The sequence below is a fragment of the Suncus etruscus genome, chromosome X (assembly GCF_024139225.1).
Source record: "Suncus etruscus isolate mSunEtr1 chromosome X, mSunEtr1.pri.cur, whole genome shotgun sequence".
Classification (NCBI taxonomy): Eukaryota; Metazoa; Chordata; class Mammalia; order Eulipotyphla; family Soricidae; genus Suncus; species Suncus etruscus.
Window position 1 is genome coordinate 54,132,856 of NC_064868.1, and position 18,829 is coordinate 54,151,684.

General features: G+C 45.6%; 1 protein-coding gene across 1 annotated transcript; it reads right to left on the reverse strand.

Moving 5' to 3' along the window:
- Positions 1-2,133: 2,133 nt before the first annotated feature.
- On the reverse strand, positions 2,134-17,871 carry FTSJ1 (FtsJ RNA 2'-O-methyltransferase 1). Its single transcript, XM_049767318.1, has 13 exons — positions 17,564-17,871; positions 14,637-14,795; positions 14,312-14,381; positions 14,116-14,206; positions 13,149-13,227; positions 11,237-11,289; positions 11,098-11,151; positions 10,908-11,010; positions 10,725-10,808; positions 8,722-8,825; positions 8,461-8,634; positions 8,132-8,173; positions 2,134-2,502 (listed from the first exon to the last, which is right to left on the reverse strand). Exons 2-12 carry the CDS (start codon positions 14,755-14,757, stop codon positions 8,141-8,143), a joined length of 966 nt encoding a protein of 321 aa, XP_049623275.1. The 5' UTR covers positions 14,758-14,795; positions 17,564-17,871; the 3' UTR covers positions 2,134-2,502; positions 8,132-8,140.
- Positions 17,872-18,829: the final 958 nt, after the last annotated feature.

Genomic DNA, 18,829 nt, shown 5'->3' on the forward strand with positions numbered 1-18,829 from the left:
TCACAAGTAAACACAGGATTTCTACAGAAACCAACTCAATGGTATGAAGGTTCCTCAAAAGAGTAAGAACCATATGAACCACAACTCTAATTCTGGGTGATATCACTGAAGGGAAGCAATCTCCCTCTTCGAGATCTCTGTGCTCCATTGTTCACAATGCAGCATTATTCACAATAGCCAAGGTATGCAAACAACTTAGGTATCTGTCTCCTTTTTATGGGGGGCACACCTGGTGACACTCAGGAGTTACTCTTGGCTATGCGCTCAGAAGTCACTCCTGGTTCGGGGGGGCCATATGAGACAGCGGGGGATCAAACCTCGGTCTGTCCTAGGTTAGCCATGTGTAAGGCAAACGATCTACTGCTGTGCTATCACTCCAGCCCCAGGTATCTGTCTCCTAATTAGCATATAAGCAAAATAGGTCAACTGTCATGCATCCTTCACTTCACAGCAGCACAGCCTGAAAATGCGTAATTAGGATATTTCTGTTGTCATGCGAACATCATGAAGGAAATTATACAAACATAGATGGCAGAGCTTTCAACATTCTTAGGCTATATATAAAGATCATGTGTGGGCACTAGAGAGATAGCACAGCAGTATGGCGTTTGCCTTGCACACAGCCGACCCAGGACAGATCCGGGTTTGATTCCCGGCATCCCATATGGTCCCCGGAGCCTGCCAGGAGTGATTGCTGAGTGCAGAGCCAGGGGTAACCCCCGAGCACCGTCAGGTGTGTCCCCTCCAAAAGTGATCATTTGTGGACTGCTGTTGACTGAAGCTCAGTGCAGCAGTACAGGAGGCATATATACAAAGAGGCATTATTTAACCATGAAAAAAAATCCTAATGTCAAAACAAGGACCAGAGACATCATGCAGGGGGTAAGGCTCTGTCCCTGAAAGCAGCCAACCGAGGTTCAATTCCCAGCATCACATAAGGTCTCCTGAGCAGTACCAAGAGTGATCCCTTCCATTAAATGGTCTTTTTTTGGGGAGGCCACACCCGGCTGTGCTCAGGGGTTACTCCTGGCTGTTTGCTCAGAAATAGCTCCTGGCAGGCACGGGGGACCATATGGGACACTGGGATTCAAACCAACCACCTTTGGTCCTGGATCAGCTGCTTGCAAGGCAAACGCCGCTGTTCATTAAATGGTCTTAAGCTCTTCTTTCTAGACTGAAACAGGAATGAAAATCAGGTTGATGGAAAAATAAGTGAGTTTCTAAAAAAAAGTGATCCCTTGAGCATAGGCCCAGAAGTAAGCCTTGAACACTGATGAGGGTACTCCCCACTAAAATACCAACAAAAATAAAGGGGAATACAGTTCAGTGATTTGCATGTGTGAAGGCCTGGGGGCAATGAATGGATCACTAAAATGTTAAAAAATGGAAGAAGTAAATTCTCCCTTTCTGACATTGATAGCCCTTGAGGGCATTATGATAGATAGAAGAGAAATCTCAGTGTTTGCCTTGTACTAGCCAACCCAGGTTCAATCCACAGCATTCTATTCAGTAGGAGTGATCCATAAGTGCAAAGTCAGGAATAACTCCTGAGCATCACAGGGTATGGCACAAAAACTAAAACCAAAACAAATAAAATATATAATTTGGGGTGATGTAAGGTACAAATTGGTCATGAAAGTTATCAACACTATAATATAAATTTATTTATTTTTGACTATTCTCAGTGGTTATTCCTGGCTTTGCACTCAGGAATTATTCTTGAAAGTGCTCAGGGGACCATATGAATGCCGGGGATCGACTCTAGGTCAGCCTCATGCAAGGCTAGTGCCCTACCCACTGTACTATCCCTCTGGCCTCTAGAATAAAAGTTCTGTGACTCCATTTTGGGATGGCTATTGATCAAACTTAATGTAGTAATCATTTTTCAGTGTGTCCATAGATTAAACTGTGATTTCTGTCTACTTTGAAATTATATTCTGTATGTTCTGTCAGTATATCCTCGTAAGGTTAGAAAAATATGTCACATTATTAAAATGGAACAACATTGGGATATAGACATATATAAGTTTTTAATTAGATGACCAAATGCTAAGATCTATCTCAAGCTGCTGGTAACAACTATTATTGAAGGAGGGGGGGCAATACTTTTATTATTGTAATTGGTTGCTGTGATTCCTATTTGAAAGAAAAGCAAATTTTCAGTTATGCCAGTGAAAATAAAGATCTCATATTTTCCTCCATCAACTGCATCAAGATAGTCCTAATTTCTATGCAGCTAGAAAAGCCCTGCTTTTGATAAAAAAAAATCAGGTCAGTCCTGTAAAGGTTTAGAGAAGCATCAAGACCTCACTTGAGAACTCCCATTGCAGCACTGGCGGGCATTTGGTTCCTGGATGTTTTTCATGATGTTGTATGTTCCCACCTTAAGCTCAAACACATAGGAGAGACTGATGTGGTGATACTTGAAAACAAATTCATCAGCATAAATTCTGGCTTTCCTGATACCAAACCGCTTCCAAGTTGTATTAGCTTGTCATTTACCTGAAGGTCAAAGAAAAAAAGTTCAAAAGGAAATTTTCAACATAAAACTCCATCTCTTCACTTCTATAATGAACACTTCAATTGATAAATTTTTTCTAGTTTAATTATTAAGTGTAATGTATAGAAAATACATTAAAATATATGTTCATGAAATGAGGTATAATATATGTACTTGTACTCCTGGTAGTGTAGTTTTTCACTGTAACTACATCAGGATTTATTTACCATATATACTCGAGTATAAGCCGACACCCTAATTTTACCCTAAAAACTGGGAAAATTTAGTGACTCGAGTATAAGCTGAGATGGGAAATGCAGCAGCCACTGGTACATTTAAAAAATAAAAATATATACCCAAAACAATTACAATAATTGAGGAATCAGTAAATAAATAAATGATTACATTTACAATCCATGATTGTTTGATATGCTATAAGCATAAACATACCATATTAACCCATAGTATTCAGTGGCAACTTTAATAAAGTGAATAAACCATTTAAGACAGTAAAGCATGTAAATAAATGGTTAAAATCCTGAATCCTTATACTCCAAACCCCTGATTATAAGGATTCAGGATTTATAAACATTTATTTACACAACTTTACTGCCTTAAATGGGTTTTGCACTCAACTAAATGAGCCAGTGAATATTGTGGGTTATATAGTTCAGTGGCATACAGTGCAGGTCAGCTGCCTACCTCTTCAGGTCAGCCGCCTATCTCTTCAGCTCAGCTGTTACATGTGGACTGAGCTGAAGCACTGCCCCCTCCAGCAGACAGCAGAAGACACCTGTATTTGATTCGGTGCACATGACCCAAGTATAAGCTGAGTTCGGGTTTTTCAGCACAAATTTTGTGTGGAGAATCTGGGCTTATACTCGAGTATATAGGTATTTGTTTTTGGAGCACACCTGGCTGTCCTCAGGATTTACTTCTGGTTCTGCATGCAGGGATCACTTTGGTGGTACTCAGGAGATCACATGGGATGCCACTGATTTAACCCAGGTTGGCAGAGTACAAGACAGGTGCTCTAGCTGTTCAACCATTTCTCTAGTCCAACTATAATTTTTTGAGATTTTGTACAACATACTGTAGTGCTCATGATGTACTCCTGAATTTGTACTCAGGGATCACTTCTATTTTTTGGGGGGGGGGGATGACCCAGAGGTGCTCAGGGGTCATTCCTGTCTCTGTGCTCAGAAATTGCTTCTGTCCGGCTATGGGGACATTATGAGATGTAAAGGATTGTATCCAGGTCCGTCCTGAATTGGTCATGTGCAAGACAAAAGCTCTACAGCTGTGCTATTGCTCCAGCCCAGGGATCACTTCTGGTAGGCTCAGGGATACCAATACCTGTATGGAATACCCAGGGCCAAACCTCGGTCAGTCTCATACAAGACTAGAGCCCTACCTGTTGTACTAGCCCTTATGGGTAACTTTTTTTGTTTTTGTGTCACATCTGGTGATGCTCAGGAGTTATTTCTGGCTCTGCACTCATGAATTACTCTGAAATGTTCTCTGGGAACTGTATGAGCTGCTGAAGATTAAATCCAGGTCAGCCACAGGCAAGGCAAGACCCTTCTGGCTGTACAATCTCTCCAGCTGTGCCGCTCCACCCCTGACAACTTTTATAAAGACCCAACTGAGATATAAGAGGCATAGCATAGTGTTTAAGGCATTTGTCTTCAAGACTGACCCACATTCAATCCCTGGTACTACATGTGATTCCCCAAGCATTACCAGGAGTGACCTCTGAACACAAACCATGAGTAAGCCCTATGCCCCGCTGGTTGTGGTCCAACCACCTTGTCAAACTCACAGAATTAAAATTAACCCATATGAAAGAAGATAGCAATAGCAAGACAATAATTGTGGGAGACATCAACACTGCCCTGTCACCCCTTGATAGGTCAACCAAACTAAAACTTAACAAAAATATGCTAGCTCTAGAAAGAGAAATGGAAGAAGTGGATATATATGCATATATATATATACATATATATATATAGCATTTATAGATTTGATGTAATCCCTCTAAAGATACTCATGATGTTCTTCAAAGAAATGGATCAAACACTCCTCAAATTCATTTGGAATAATAAACACCCACGAATAACTAAAGCAATTCTTGGGAAAAGCAAATATGGGAGGCATTACTTTCCCCAATTTTAAATTGAATTACAAAGCAATAGTTATGAAAACATCATGGTATTGGAATAAAGACAGATCCTCAGATCAGTGGAAAAGATTTGAGTAGAGAATGTTCCCCAGGCATACAATCAACTAATCTTTGATAAAGGGACAAGAAATCCAAAATGGAGCAAGGAAAGCCTCTTCAACAGTGGTGTTGGCACAACTGGTTATCCACTTGCAAAAAAGTTAACTCAGACCCCCATCTAACACCAGGCGCAAAGGTAAAATCCAAATGGATTAAAGACCTTGATATCAGGCCTGACACCATAAGGTATACAGAACAACACTTAGGCAAAACATCCATGACATTGAGACTAAAGGCATCTTCAAGGAGGAAACAGCATTTTCCAAACAAGTGGAAGCAAAGATAAACAGTTGGGACTATATTAAGCTGCGAAGCTTCTGCACCTCAAAGGAAATAGTGCCTAGGTTACAAAAATCACACAATACCCTTCACCCAATACCCATCAAATAAGGGGCTAATATAGAAAATATACAAGGTACTGATAGAACTTACAATAAAAAAAAATCTAACCCCATCAAAAAATGGGGAGAAGAAATGAGCAGACAATTCCTCAAAGAAAGGGCTTGTGGGAACTCTTCTCAGTGCTAATGATCAAACTTGGGTTAGTCTGATGCAATGTAAGTGTCTTATGTTTTGTATACTCTCTTTGTCCCCTGTTTTTGACTCTGCTGATTTTTTTGTTTGGGGGCCACACAAAATGGTGCTCAAGGCTTACTCCTGGTTTTGGTCTTAGGGATTCCCCCGATATGGTTTGTGGGACACTGTGCAGTGTGAGAAATCAAATTGGGGTCAGAGCTCATGCAAAGCAAATGCCTTAACTCCTATACTATCTTATTGTTATTTTTTATTTAGTTTTTTTTTTGAGGGGTCACACCCGGCGGCACTGAGTTTACTCCTGGCTCTGCACTCAGAAGTCACTCCTGGCAGGCTTGGGGGACCATGTGGGATACCGGGATTCGAACCATCGTCCATCCTGGATTGGCTGCTTGCAAGGCAAACACCCTACCGCTGTGCTATCTCTCCGGCCCTATTATTATTATTTTTAATGGAGGCCTTGATGTTAAAAACATGCTAAGCTGTGTGAGAAAGGGATGTGAAGGATGCGATAGTACAATGTGCAGGGTGTTTGCCTTGCATGCGGCTGACCTGTGGAAACCTGGTACCCCAGGTGGTCCTTCAAGCCCACCAGAAGTGACCCCTAAGTGTAGAGCCAGAATTAAGTCCTGAGCATTGCCAAGTGTGACCCTGTAAAAATAAACAAACAAACAAACAAACAAACAAAACAAACGAATGAGATGTAAGGTGATGACCAGGATGATAAAGTGCTCTGATGACATAGTACTAATAACACATAGTTCTTTTCTGTCTAGACACACTGGTCCTTACTTTTCTCACACACTGGGCATGCGCTATCTCAGTATTTGGCACTACTTTCCCTGCCATGTATTGCTCTAGAATCAGATCATGGTTTCTTAAAACTTTTGCCTCTTAAGCCTCCTTTTGTCTTTTTCTTTTTTTTTTCCTTTTTGGGTCACACCCACTGATGGTCAGGGGTTACCCTTGGCTCTGGCTCTGGAACCACTCCTGGCAGTGGTTGGGGGACAGTATGGAATGCCAGAGATAAAATCTAGATTGACTGTGGTGTTCAACCCACTGTACTTTCTCTAGGGACATCCCAAGTCCCCTTTTTTCTTTTATCTTCATTTTTTTCTTTTATTTGTTTTTGGGCCATATCTAGAACTGCTCAGAGCTTACTCCTCACTTTGCGCTCAGGAATCACACTTGGCAGGGTATGGAGGACCATATCTGATGCTGGGAATCAAATCTGGGACAGTCAAATTCAAGGCAAGTGCCCTTTCCATTGTGTTATCTCTTTGAGCCCTTAAGATTCCTTTTCACCTGAGAAATTGTTATGTAACCTCACTTCTATTGGCATATAAAATAGGTATAGGAGCTGGAGCTAAAGTAGAGTGGGCAGGGTTTTTGCCTTGCATGCAGCCAATCTGGGTTCAACCTCCACAACACATATGGTTCACTGAGCTCCACCAGGAGTAATCTATGAGTGAAGATCCACAGTAATCCCTGAGCATGAAAAATAAGTAATAGGGCTGGGCGGTGGCGCTGGAGGTAAGGTGCCTGCCTTTCCTGTGCTAGCCTAGGACGGACCGCGGTTCGATCCCCCGGTGTCCCATATGGTCCCCCAAGCCAGGAGCGACTTCTGAGCGCATAGCCAGGAGTAACCCCTGAGCGTCACCGGGTGTGGCCCAAAAACAAAAAAAACAAAAGAAAAGAAAAATAAGTAATAAAGAAATAGATTTATTATTATGGGGGCTCCCAAGAGATGCTCAGAATCCCAGAGATCCCACCTGGCGATTCTTAGTTAACTGGGCCTTTTGGTTACATGCAACAAGGACCTGAGGATGTGGGGCTGCTTGGAATCTGTGGTGCCAGGGATGATCTGGGTCACTGCAGTGGTGCTTGGCGGTTTCCAGGGCTGCACCTGGCAACGTTCTGGGCCTTTAGGGCTACACCTGTCAATGGTTGGCAGACCACATGGTACTAGGGGTCAGACAGGGGTAGGCATGCAAGGCAGGAACCCTGTACTATCTCCCAGTTCTAAAAATTGTATTGTATTGTATTTAGCTAGCTAGTAAATAAAATAGTTAGGTAAATTACTGAGTTTGGAGGCCACACTTGGTCGTGCTGAGGCGTTATTCCTGGCTCTGTGCTCAGGGGTCACTCCTGGTGGTGCTTGTGATACTGGGAATGGAATTGGGCATCCAATCCAATTTAGTCACATCCTAAACTGTGACTTTCAGAAATTTTTTTCTAGGAGGCTGTAGCAATAGTTCAGAGGGGTAGGGAGTTTGCTTTGGACACAGCTGACATCGGTTTGATCTCCAGAATCCCAAAGTGCAAAGCCAGGAGTAACCTCTCAGCACTGCTAGACATGACCCCCAAACCAACCAACGTCCCTCCCTCCCTCCTTCCCTTCCTCCCTCCCTCCTTCCCTCCCTCCCTCCCTCCCTTCCTTCTTTCCTTCCTTCCTTCCTTTTTCTTCCTCCTTCCTTCTCTCAGCACTGCTAGACATGGCCCCCAAACCAACCAGCCTTCCTTCCTTCCTTCCTTCCTTCCTTCCTTCCTTCCTTCCTTCCTTCCTTCCTTCCTTCCTTCCTTCCTTCCTTCCTTCCTTCCTTCCTTCCTTCCTTCCTTCCTTCCTTCCTTCCTTCCTTCCTTCCTCTTCCTCCCTCCTTCTCTTATTCCTTTTTGGGAAATCATGAGGCACCAATGATAACCCTGTCCTCCCACATACAAAGTATACATTCCAACCCCTTAATGTATCTCCAATGAACATTTTTCTTAAAATGCACATTACTTAAAAACTGTTTTTTAAAAAATGAGAAATTTACCTTATTCTGTTAAAGTGAACATTTCATTTCACTGTCTTCAACCTAATGAAGAAAAAGAAAAGGACTCAGATCATGGTTAAACTATATGTGTATATATACATATATATGTACACACACATGGTAGAGTATATATATTCTACCCCCTGAGTTCTATCCCCACTTCATTAGAATTGATTTTACTGAGTGATTTGCAGAGCTTGTAGCTAGAGGCAAGGCCAAAAAGTCTGGCCCCAGGAATCACATGATTTGGGCAAATAAATTGGCCCTGTGGGACAAGGTTCTAGCCGCTCAGTGGAAGGGCATTGTGGGCTTGCATCATATTCCCAGACCTCAGAGGAAAGCACTGTGTGGCGAGGTATGTCCACTATACTGCTGGGGCAGTCCTGAGGGTGGATTTCCTTGGCCAGCTGCCCTTTCTTCTTTAGCGTACAGGCCTCCTGGTACGGTGGTGAGATGGGTGGCTGTGTGGGTGGAGTGTACTTGTATTCAGAACCATCCTCGAGCTACACAGACACATGGGGAGCAGAAGGAGATGGTGAGTACTGAGTACAAACCCCTACCCCTCATCCTCCTGTTGACCGGCTACTCACATCCAAGGGGTAACTTCGGTCTGAATCGTAGGCACTCAGGTCCCCACAGGTCACAAACGGCACAATGATGCGGGTGGGACCACTCAATTGGTTGAAATCTGGATCTGACAAGAAGGGAGAATAAGAGAGGAAGGAGCCAAAGACAAGGCTAGAGTGATCAAGACTCCCCTAAGCTGCATTCCTTTTTTTGGTTTGTATTGCCCTTTCCCGGAGGCCCTTCATGACCACCCCATCTAAAACAATGGCCCACATTAGGGGATGATGGGGACTACATTCAGTCATGCTCGGAAAACAGCTTCCTCCAGGGGTTCCTCTGGGCTCTGTGCTTGGGAGTTGCTCCCCATGGTGCCCCTATGTCAATCTAAGGATTGAACCAGGACCTCATGCATGAAAAGTCTGCATGCTTGCCCTTTGAGATCTGTCTCCAGTTCCCCCAGTTTCTTCCACACCTTCTATCATGAGGTACACTGCTTGTACCTCATCTCACTCAAGTGTGCTCACCTGGAGAGAAGTCTCTTTTGGGGGTGGGGTTTGGATTATGCCTGGCAGTGCTCAGAACTTCCTCCTGGATCTCACTCAGGAATTATTACTGGCAAGTTCAGGGAACAACATAGGGTACCAAGAATTGAACCTGAGTCAGCCACATGCAAGGCAAATGCCTACCCATTGTACTATCTCTATAGCTGGAGAGAAAAGCCTCTTGAAATTTTCCCAGTCAGGGCCATTCACAGGTAGGGTTTCTTCCAGGGGATGAGATGAATGAATCTGCCCAGCCTAGATTCTCCTTAGGCAGCTGGGAGAGAAACCAGGATTCTCCTAAGTAAGAATCCCTACCAGTTCTGGGGGTTCCACTATAGAACTGTGCTGGAGGCCCTCTGGGGCCTAGATAGCCAGATAACAGTGGGATTACTACTAAAGGGGTGTGAGTGTGGGATGGGGTGATGGTAGCCGAGGGTCCTCTGGTAATAGAGTTCCATAAAAGACAAGTCCTGAGAGATAGTACAGATGGCAGGGCTCTTGCATGGCACAAGTACGACCAAGTTTTAATCCCATAAGGTTCCCCAAGGCCCACTAAATAGGCTTCTGAGAGTAGAACAAGGAGTAAGCCCTGAACACCATCAGGTATGACTACAAAACTCCCCCCAAAATGGAATAATCTTCCTTTTTTAGTGGGAGGAGGCCATGCCCAGTGGTGATCAGGGCTTCCTTACTCCTGGATTTGCATTCAGTAATCACACTTTTCGAACTCAGGGGACCATACAGAATGCCAGAGATTGAACTCGACTGGCCAAAATTAAAGGCAAACACCCTATGCATTGTACTATCTCTCTGCTTTCCCCCAAAGGCAGAATCTTCTGAGAATTGGTTGAGTGTAGTAGGCTTACCAAAGGCAGGGGTGTTCAGGAGGTGATTGTGAGGGTGGATGTGGGATGCTGAGATAACAGTGAAGGGAAGTGGGCAATCTAATGAAGGGGATGGAGTGAGAATATTGGTCGAATGACACCATATTAATTTAGAAGCCCTAATTCAAGGCCCCTCTGGGACTGGAGCAATAGCATACATACCTGGTAAGGCATTTTTTTCCTGCACATGGATGACCTAGGTTCAATTCCCAGCACTGCATAGAGTTCCTCCAGTCCCTCTAGGAGTGATCCCTGAGCATGGAGCTATGAGTAAGCACTGAACACTTATGAATATAGTCCAAAAACTAAACCAAAATAATCACAAAGTGGTCAGAGAAATAGTACAGCAGGTAGGTGCTCTCCTTGCACACAGCTGACCCAAGTTCGATCCCTAGCATCTCATGGTCCCCCAAGCAACACCAGGAGTAATTCAAAGCAAAGAGCCAAGAGTAGCCCCTGAATATTACCAAGTGTGCCCCTCAAAATTACAGTGCCTCAAATGGAATTAAAAGGACAGAAGTGCGACTGCAAGTTTCCACCTAAGAAGTATGATCTCAGGGCAGAGTGACCCCAGGAATGGAGCCCAACACTGGCTCTCACCGTAGGAATGATCCAGGAGGGGTCGGGTCAGGTCCGGCAAGAAGCCCGCAGGGGGGTCATAACTCTTACAGACAGCAAAGGCCTCTAGGGGTGGAAGATGGAGGGATGACTGCCACTTCCGCTTTATGCAGGAAACCTTCCCAACATGTGCCTCCAATCACCTGAACCCTCCAACCCACTAACCAATGCTGGAGTTCCGGCTGCTCCTGGGTTTAGCACAGACCACACTGGAGAAGAACACCCGCAATTGGCTATACAGCAATGTTACATCCCGGCCTCGGAAGATCTACAGGGAGGGGTGGTAGAGATGAAGGCATGAGGGCAACCCTCGGGGATCTATCTCAAACCCCCCTTTAGGCTTTCTAAAGCTTACCTTGGCCACAAAGCAGCCCCCCGGCTTCAAGACATGGGTAGCAATGTTGAGAGCCTGTATGCAAGACAGATGACTAAGTGGGAGAGAGAGATAACTAGGAAGGGGGTCATATGAGGCAGGGGAAGTCAGGGTTACTCACAGCTAGGAGGAGCTGGGCCTGCATGTACTCATCAACATCATGGAGGCCAGTTACTGCAGCAAAAGAACAGTGTTAGGGGATCCCAGCCAATTCTATTTCTCTTCTTGTCCCTAGAGAATTGAGAACACTGAAAACCATTTCCCAGGGCCAGAGAAATAGAACAGTGCTGAAGGCGCTAGCCTTGAATGCACCTGACCCTGGTTTGATCTCCTGTACTACACAGGGTCCTCCCCAATCCCTGCCAGAAGTAACTCCTGAATCAGAATCAAGAGGAAGTTCTGAGCACATAAGGTTGCGACCCTTTCCCCTAAATATCCTGGATCTGCACTCTGCAATTACTCCTAAGAATTACTCCAAGAATCATTAGCATAATTTCTACTCCCAGTCCTAAATCCATATCGGAACTCCAGGAAAAGCCAAGTTGACTTCTCAGCCTCCACCTATCCCACCTTTCTGCTCCAAACTGTTCTTCCTTGCATACATTTATTCTTGCCCAAATCTTCTGTTATCTTTAATCACTCCAATTTTACTGTCTCTATTCTCACCCACATCCAAGCCAGTAGCAAATTTCCTACACTCTCAAAATAGCTTCTTCTGACTCCTATGGCCCTACATGGTCACCACTTACCTGGACACCTTCAAAATATCCTCTTCAGTACCCTGCTTCTCCCAATGCCTCCCACCCCACCCACACTGCTTAAAGCAGTCACAGGAAGCCTATTCCCATCCAAGTTGGGCTCAGCTTTCATCTAGTCACAACCCTTTTGTGATTTTTCTACTAGCTTTCACCTCAGGATATAGCCCATGTCTTCTTTGGATCACATAAGGCTTGCTAGCTTGCTGACCTTACTTCTTAGCCCTCTTTCCTTTACCCACTCTTTGACCACACAAAAAATCCTCACTGGTCCTCACAGGAGTCAAGCACCCTTCCATCCCTGGGCCTTTATATAGGCAGCCTAGATTGTTTTACAAGACACCACCCTGGCCCACTCATACTTTCTTTAGGTCTTTCCTCTAAAGTCTGCCCTGTGCACACTCTTTCTCTTTTGGGTAGGGGTGACATGACTCCCAGTGATTCTCAGGGGGTACTCTCAGGTGAGGCATGCTGGGGATTGTACCCGTATCAGCTGTGTACAATGCAAGTACCCTGTAATATAGCTCCAGCCCTTTTATGTACTTTATTATTTTGTTTGGGGGCTCTAACCAGCAGTGCTCAGGGCCAATTCCTGACTCTGTGCTCAGGGATAACTCCTGGTGATGCTCAGGGGACCATAGGGGGTGCTGGGGATCAAATTAGGGTTGGTCACATGTAAGGTAACTATCTGAACTGTATTCTTTGCACCCTGTGCCCTTGAAGTTTCAAAAGTTAATTCTCCTTCCCTTCCTTTTTCCAAGTTTGTTCCATGGCTTATTTTTCTACCCACTACTGAGCTTGTTGGTCTATTTCTGTTCTATCTGCTCCCACTAGACCACCAACTTTATGAGGCCAGAGATGAGCAGAATTTTATTCACTGGCATCTCCCCCACATGTTCAACAGTGTCCAAATACACGAGCTGCTTGGCAAAAAAATGGATGTGCTGAAGTGATCAAAAAAAATAGGAATATGGAATTAGAAGGAAAATAGATGCAGTCACATGCCTGCAGAGACAGAGATGAAAAGAAAGATGTAAGGGTGGGCAGCTGGCAAAAAGGAAGCGATGGGAGCAGGGGTGGCAAGACAGGCTGGGAACAGGCAGTATACCTGGGGAAAAGTTGCCAGATTGTGGGTGGAGAACAAGTGACAGCAGTGCGGTAGAGGCAGGGAGTAGCTGAAATGATGTAAGAAGCTAAGGAAAGTGAAAAAATGTGAGGCACACACATGCACCCACACAGATGAATGCCCCCCCTTAACTTCCAGGTCCTGCTCTTTACCATCTGGAGCCCCATCGCATACCACCAGGTCTGCAGAGCAGCCTTCAAAGTGCTGGATAATCTCTTTGGCAGTGGACATCTGTAGCAGAGAGGGAGGATGAGCTGGGAATGCATTGCCTTCTAGTCTCCATTTGCCCATGGGCCTGGCCCCAAATTCTGAGTTAGAATTTGTCTGGCTAAAACCAGATTCTATCTCAGGAACCTAATGTCTGTTCTCTTGGATGAAGACCTGTTGATTCCTTTCCTTTTTCTCTTTGTGGGCCACAATTTGCTATGCTCAGGGGTTACTTCTGGCTCTGCACTCAGGAATTACTCCTGGTGGTTACTTGGGATGCTAGGGATTGTGCCCAGGTTACCTGTGTGCAAGGCAAAAGCTTATTTGCTGTACAGTTTCTTCAGCCCAATTCCTTTTTATTACTGGGACAATCTCTCAAGGGAGTTCTCACTTACTGTCTATGTGTGTCTTTTTGTTTTGTTTTGTTTTGTTTTGGGGCCACACCCGGTGAAGCTCAGGGGTTACTCCTGGCTATGCTCTCAGAAATCGCTCCTGGCTCGAGGGACCATATGGGACTCCGGGGGATTGAACCTTGAACCGTGGTCAATCCTAGGTCAGCCGTGTGCAAGGCAAATACCCTACCACTGCACTATTGCTCCGGCCCCTGTGTGTGTCTTCTTTGATTAAATTTTTGTTTTTTGTTTTTTTTTGAATCTTGGACCACACACATCTGGGCTCAGGGCTTACTCCTGGCTTTGTGGTCATGGACCAATTCTAGAATAGCTTGGGAGAACCTAGCTAAGGCCCATGATCAAACCTGGGTAGGCCACATGTAAGTTCTATGTCTGTTTTCCATGCCCTGTTTAAGTATCTTTATCAGTCTTTTCCTCTTACTCTTGCCTCTACTTTTCACAGTTCCCAGTTGAGTGGAAGGCCTTATGCATAACCCAACACTCATAGCTGTGTGCTCACCTGTGTGATGTCCCCTTGGATCTGTAACACACCTGGTATTGGAGCCATAGCCTGAAGGTCCACAGCCACCACGTGGCAGGACCCCTGTCCCCTGTGAACAGCAAGAGCCTTGTCAGCCTAGATTTTACTGTATCGACCACCCACCTTAACTTCCCTCCCCAGTTCCACCCCCTTCAATTTGGGGCTCCACACTCACCCAATCTTCTGGCTCAGCACCTGGCTCCAACTGCCTGGGGCTGCACACAGATCAACTGCCCGTGTCACTCCTAAGCACACACAGGAAGAGTTCAGTTGCACCCACTTCTCTATCCTGGGCATAGAGTACAGTGTGTCCCTGTCCCTTAGGGGGCACCTACTTACGTGTATTGCCTGTGCCTACCCCTCTGAAGATTTGCTCATCTTCCCTTCCAACACCTTGGCCACAGCCCCCAACTTCCTCTTCCCAAATCAACCCAGCTTCCTGAGAGGCCTCTGCAGCCTCGACCCATTTGACTGCCCTCAGCCCCCAGCGAGCTGCCTACCTTGGAAGAGCTGGAATTCCTCATCAAGCTGCAGCAGCTTGAAGGCACTGCGTGCGCGCCAGCCATTCTCCTTGGCCAGGCGGTAATATACATCTCGCTTGTCCTTGGATGTCCGGCCCATCTCACAGGCTGTTTGCTCAGGGACCTGCCAACAGGAAGCTGACCCCCAGCAATCAGTAAAAGGGTGAGTGAGCCACCACTGACCTGTGTAGCGGTCTGTTTGTGTAGATAAACCCAATCCGGCTCATTGGATCCCCAGCACTGCTCACACAGCACTTCAAAGACCGAAGTCCAGTTTCTGTATCTACTGATGTCACGAAGCAAGAGGTCCTCAGTACTTACCTCTCAGGTTCTATCACTCACCCAGACCCAATCAATCATGTCAGGTTGACCCATCAACCCTCCCCTACATAGACTATCATGATCCACTCCATATATCCTCTTACAGATCTTTCAGAGATCTTATAAGATCTACATTTTTCTTTTCTTTTTTTTTTTGAGGGGGGGAGGTCATTTGGATCATACTCAACAGTATTGGAAGGGGCTATTCCTGGCTCTACACTCAGTAATGACCTCTGGTAATGCTGGCAAGGGTATATGTGGTGCTGGGGACTCAAACTGGGATTATCAGCATATAAGGCAAGCACCTTTGCTTCTGCACTATTTCCTACAAATATTATACATCTACTTCAAGTTTTTTGTTTTGTTTTGGAAGAAACAGCCAGTAATGCTCAAGGGCTATTTCTGGTTCACTTCTCAGGTATTCCTCCAGTGCTAGGGTGCTTGGGGAATCCCATAGTGCTAGGGACCAAATCCAGGGATGAAAGCTAGAACTCTGAAAGCACTGTGGGCTTTTGCTATTTTAAGAATCAGGGTATCTTAAAATGTTTTTTAGGGGCCAGAGTGATAGTACAGTGGATAGAGTCCTTGCCTCACACATGGCCAACATGGATTCAATCCCTAGCATCACATATGGTCCTCCAACCCAGCAGATATTTTCCTGGGTGCAGAACTAGGAATAAGCCCTGCACACAGATTGTGACCCCAAAACAAAAAAAAGTTACATTATCCTACATGAGATCATGGCCCACAGTGAGTGAAGCTACTTCAGAGAGCTCAAAGGGCTGGAGACATGCTCTGTACACAGGTGGCTTTAGTAGCACAAGATATCCATATCCAGTTTGGATATCTTCATATCCAGTAACACAAGATCCCCCTAGTACTGAGCCAAGTTCAGGGCTCAGGATTGTGGTTCAGTGATATACTTGTCACATACATGTATGTGGGGACTTGTATTTTTGAAGTTCAATTTCTGGCCCTGCATGATTCTTGGAGCACAGCCTAGGAATAACCACCAGTCTTGGGGTTGGAATAGTCCCCCATAAGTACAAATAAATATGGTCCCAAAATGACAACCAAAATAGAGGTTAGATCATATGTGACCCACCCATAAGTGACCTCAGCCACCTCCCAGTGCAGTTCACCATTTAACCCTATGCTATAGCTATCAACAGTTGTCTATTCAGTTATTTTCATTACTCTCACCCTGTATGTCTCACCCCATTGTCATCAATGTCCTTTACCTCACTCTAATACTAACTCATGACATTTTTTCCTTAATCATCTCCCTGTCTAATTCCTTTTTATTCCTGAAATATTCAGCTCCCCAGTCTCTTCTTTATAATTCTAGGGTTTTTTTTTTGGCTTTTGGGCCACACCTGGTGGCACTTAGGGGTTACTCCTGGCTATGTGCTCAGAAATCGCTTCTGGCTTGGGGGACCATATGGGATGTCAGGGATCGAACTGAGGTCCGTCCTGGGTCGGCCACGTGCAAGGCAGATGCCCTACCGCTGTCATTGCTCCTGCCCCCTTTATGACTCTATCCTTATCAACTCCCATTAATGCCTGGATGCACATGGCCCTCCATTAAGCTTGTAATTACTCTGCTCTATCAGCCTCCATTAACTCAACTCTCCAGTTGCTTCCTTCCAGAGTACATCATTATACTTTTTTCCTGTAACTTTTTTTTGTTTGGTTTTTGGGCCACACCCAGTGACGGTCAGGAGTTACTCCTGGCTATACGCTCAGAAATGGCTCCTGGTTTGGGGGACTCTATGGGATGCCAGGGATCAAACCGCGGTCCGTCCTAGGTTAGCACGTGCAAGGCAGGCGCCTTATGCTCTGCGCCGCCCTGGCCCCTTCCTGTAACTTCCTGATTACTCTGCAATCATGCTCATCTTTGATGGTCCAACCAGTTCTACTATCTCTTCTCATTGCCTAACGCTGTCACTCTAATAACCATTTCACACAGCACACTCCAACAGCTTACTCTCACTGGATTTTTTTTTAAAATTATTGTTCCCACTAAGCCCTCGTTGACCATGATACTTTCACCCACTAAAATCATTTGGCCACATAGCATTTCATCTTCTCATTCCCATTGAACACTGCCCCATTAATTTCTGGCTTATGATCCACTCCAGCTTCCATTCTTCTCTCAGCCTTGCCAGTATGAGTTTCACCAGTGAAAGGTTAACCTATCTCCATAAAGCCCCAGCACTTACAAGACAGTTCCACCTCCCATGATCTTCTAATTGCCCGCTCTACTACCCATTTATTAGTAAAAAAATTAACACACTTCCATTGATCTATGAACGTGGGGGACTAAAATACTTCTAGTAATAATGTCCACGAATTTCCTGCTAATATTCTCACCAGACCGCCACGACCTTCATGCACACCACCCCCAAATCCCATTAACAATTGTCGGGCCACATCCCCAGTTCCTTATCATGATCCCAAACCCAAGTTTCCACTCAGACCACAGCAGTCCCACTGAAGACGGCTGGGCCCCTGCGCCGCGCGCCTTCTGTCCCCAGCGCGCTCCTCATTGTGGTTTCCTTCTTCAAATCTTGGGCTGAGCTTACCGGTGTGTAGCCGCCTGATCACGCGGCTGCAAAACCCCACGGGCGCACTTTCCTCTTTCCCTCACCCGAAGGACAGTGCCAGCGAGCCTCTGGACCCTAGGGACTGGTTTAGATTTCAGAGTGGGGAGAAGCAGAAAAAGGAAGCTCAAGCCGCCAGCCGCCCCAAGGTCCTACAAGCGGTAAGCAAACGTGGGGCGGCAGTTCATGTGCTTTAGTTGATCGCGCATGCCTCTGGGCGACCACGCGTGGCGAGCTTGTCATCGCAGACCGCCCAGCCAGGTTTGGGGTGAGGCTAGCTCCCCACTCGAATGTACAGCGTGAGCTGGGTCGGCGTGGGTTGACGTAACTGCTTTTGCAAACTACCAGTCCCAGCATGCAACTTGCACGAAATGGCTGAAGGAGTCCGGGGGGGGGAGTGTGACACGGTCTTTTGTTCTAAGTTTAGATTGACGTGCTGCCCTCGGCACCCATGCGGACACTGGTGAGCTGCTCCAGTACCGATCTCAAGAGGCAAGGAACACGATGCTGCTTGTACCGATGCTGCGGAGTCCAAGTACAGTTCGGGTGCAACGGAAAGAGCGTTCCTTTAGCCAGAGCGCCAAAGCTGCTGGGGCAATTTCAAATTTCACTTCCGCTGGTTGATAACCGCTGCCTGCATTTTACCGTTTCGGAATCCAGTTTCGAGCTTTTGGAAAATGCGGATTATAAGTAGTACAGACTTTACGGGATTTTTTTTTTTAGTTCGGTGAGCTGTCAGACTTTTTGTGCTACTGTGTTTCTATATATAGAAACAAAGTTGCGAAAGTGCTGGCTTTCTGCACTGTGGAGGATAGAACCCGGAAATCCCCAAAACAATTCCGTGGCTCCAGTCCTCAGAGTTCTTGAAACATTTTAGTGGCGGGGGGGGGGGGGAGGATTACCTATCCCCAAATGGGACTTGCCACGTGGCAGGCATTGTTCCTAGGTGGGCTGGTTCTGTGGCCAAGAGAGACTCTTGTCTCTAGCAGATGACCAATTACCTCGTGAAATTGTTAATTTTCTGACAAGTGGAGTTCTAAAGGAGTTTCAAAGAGATAGTAATGCACTATTTAATATACCTCTGTACAGCGAAAACAGCGGTCAATGATCTCACTACATAGTGAAAACATTAATATAATCAGAAAGTAATGTTTATCATTCCTTAAAATCTAATTTACCCCACCACTGGGTGAATACTGTAAAATTGGTTCTACAGCTAGCCCTTCACCCTCACCATCCCAGCGGTGA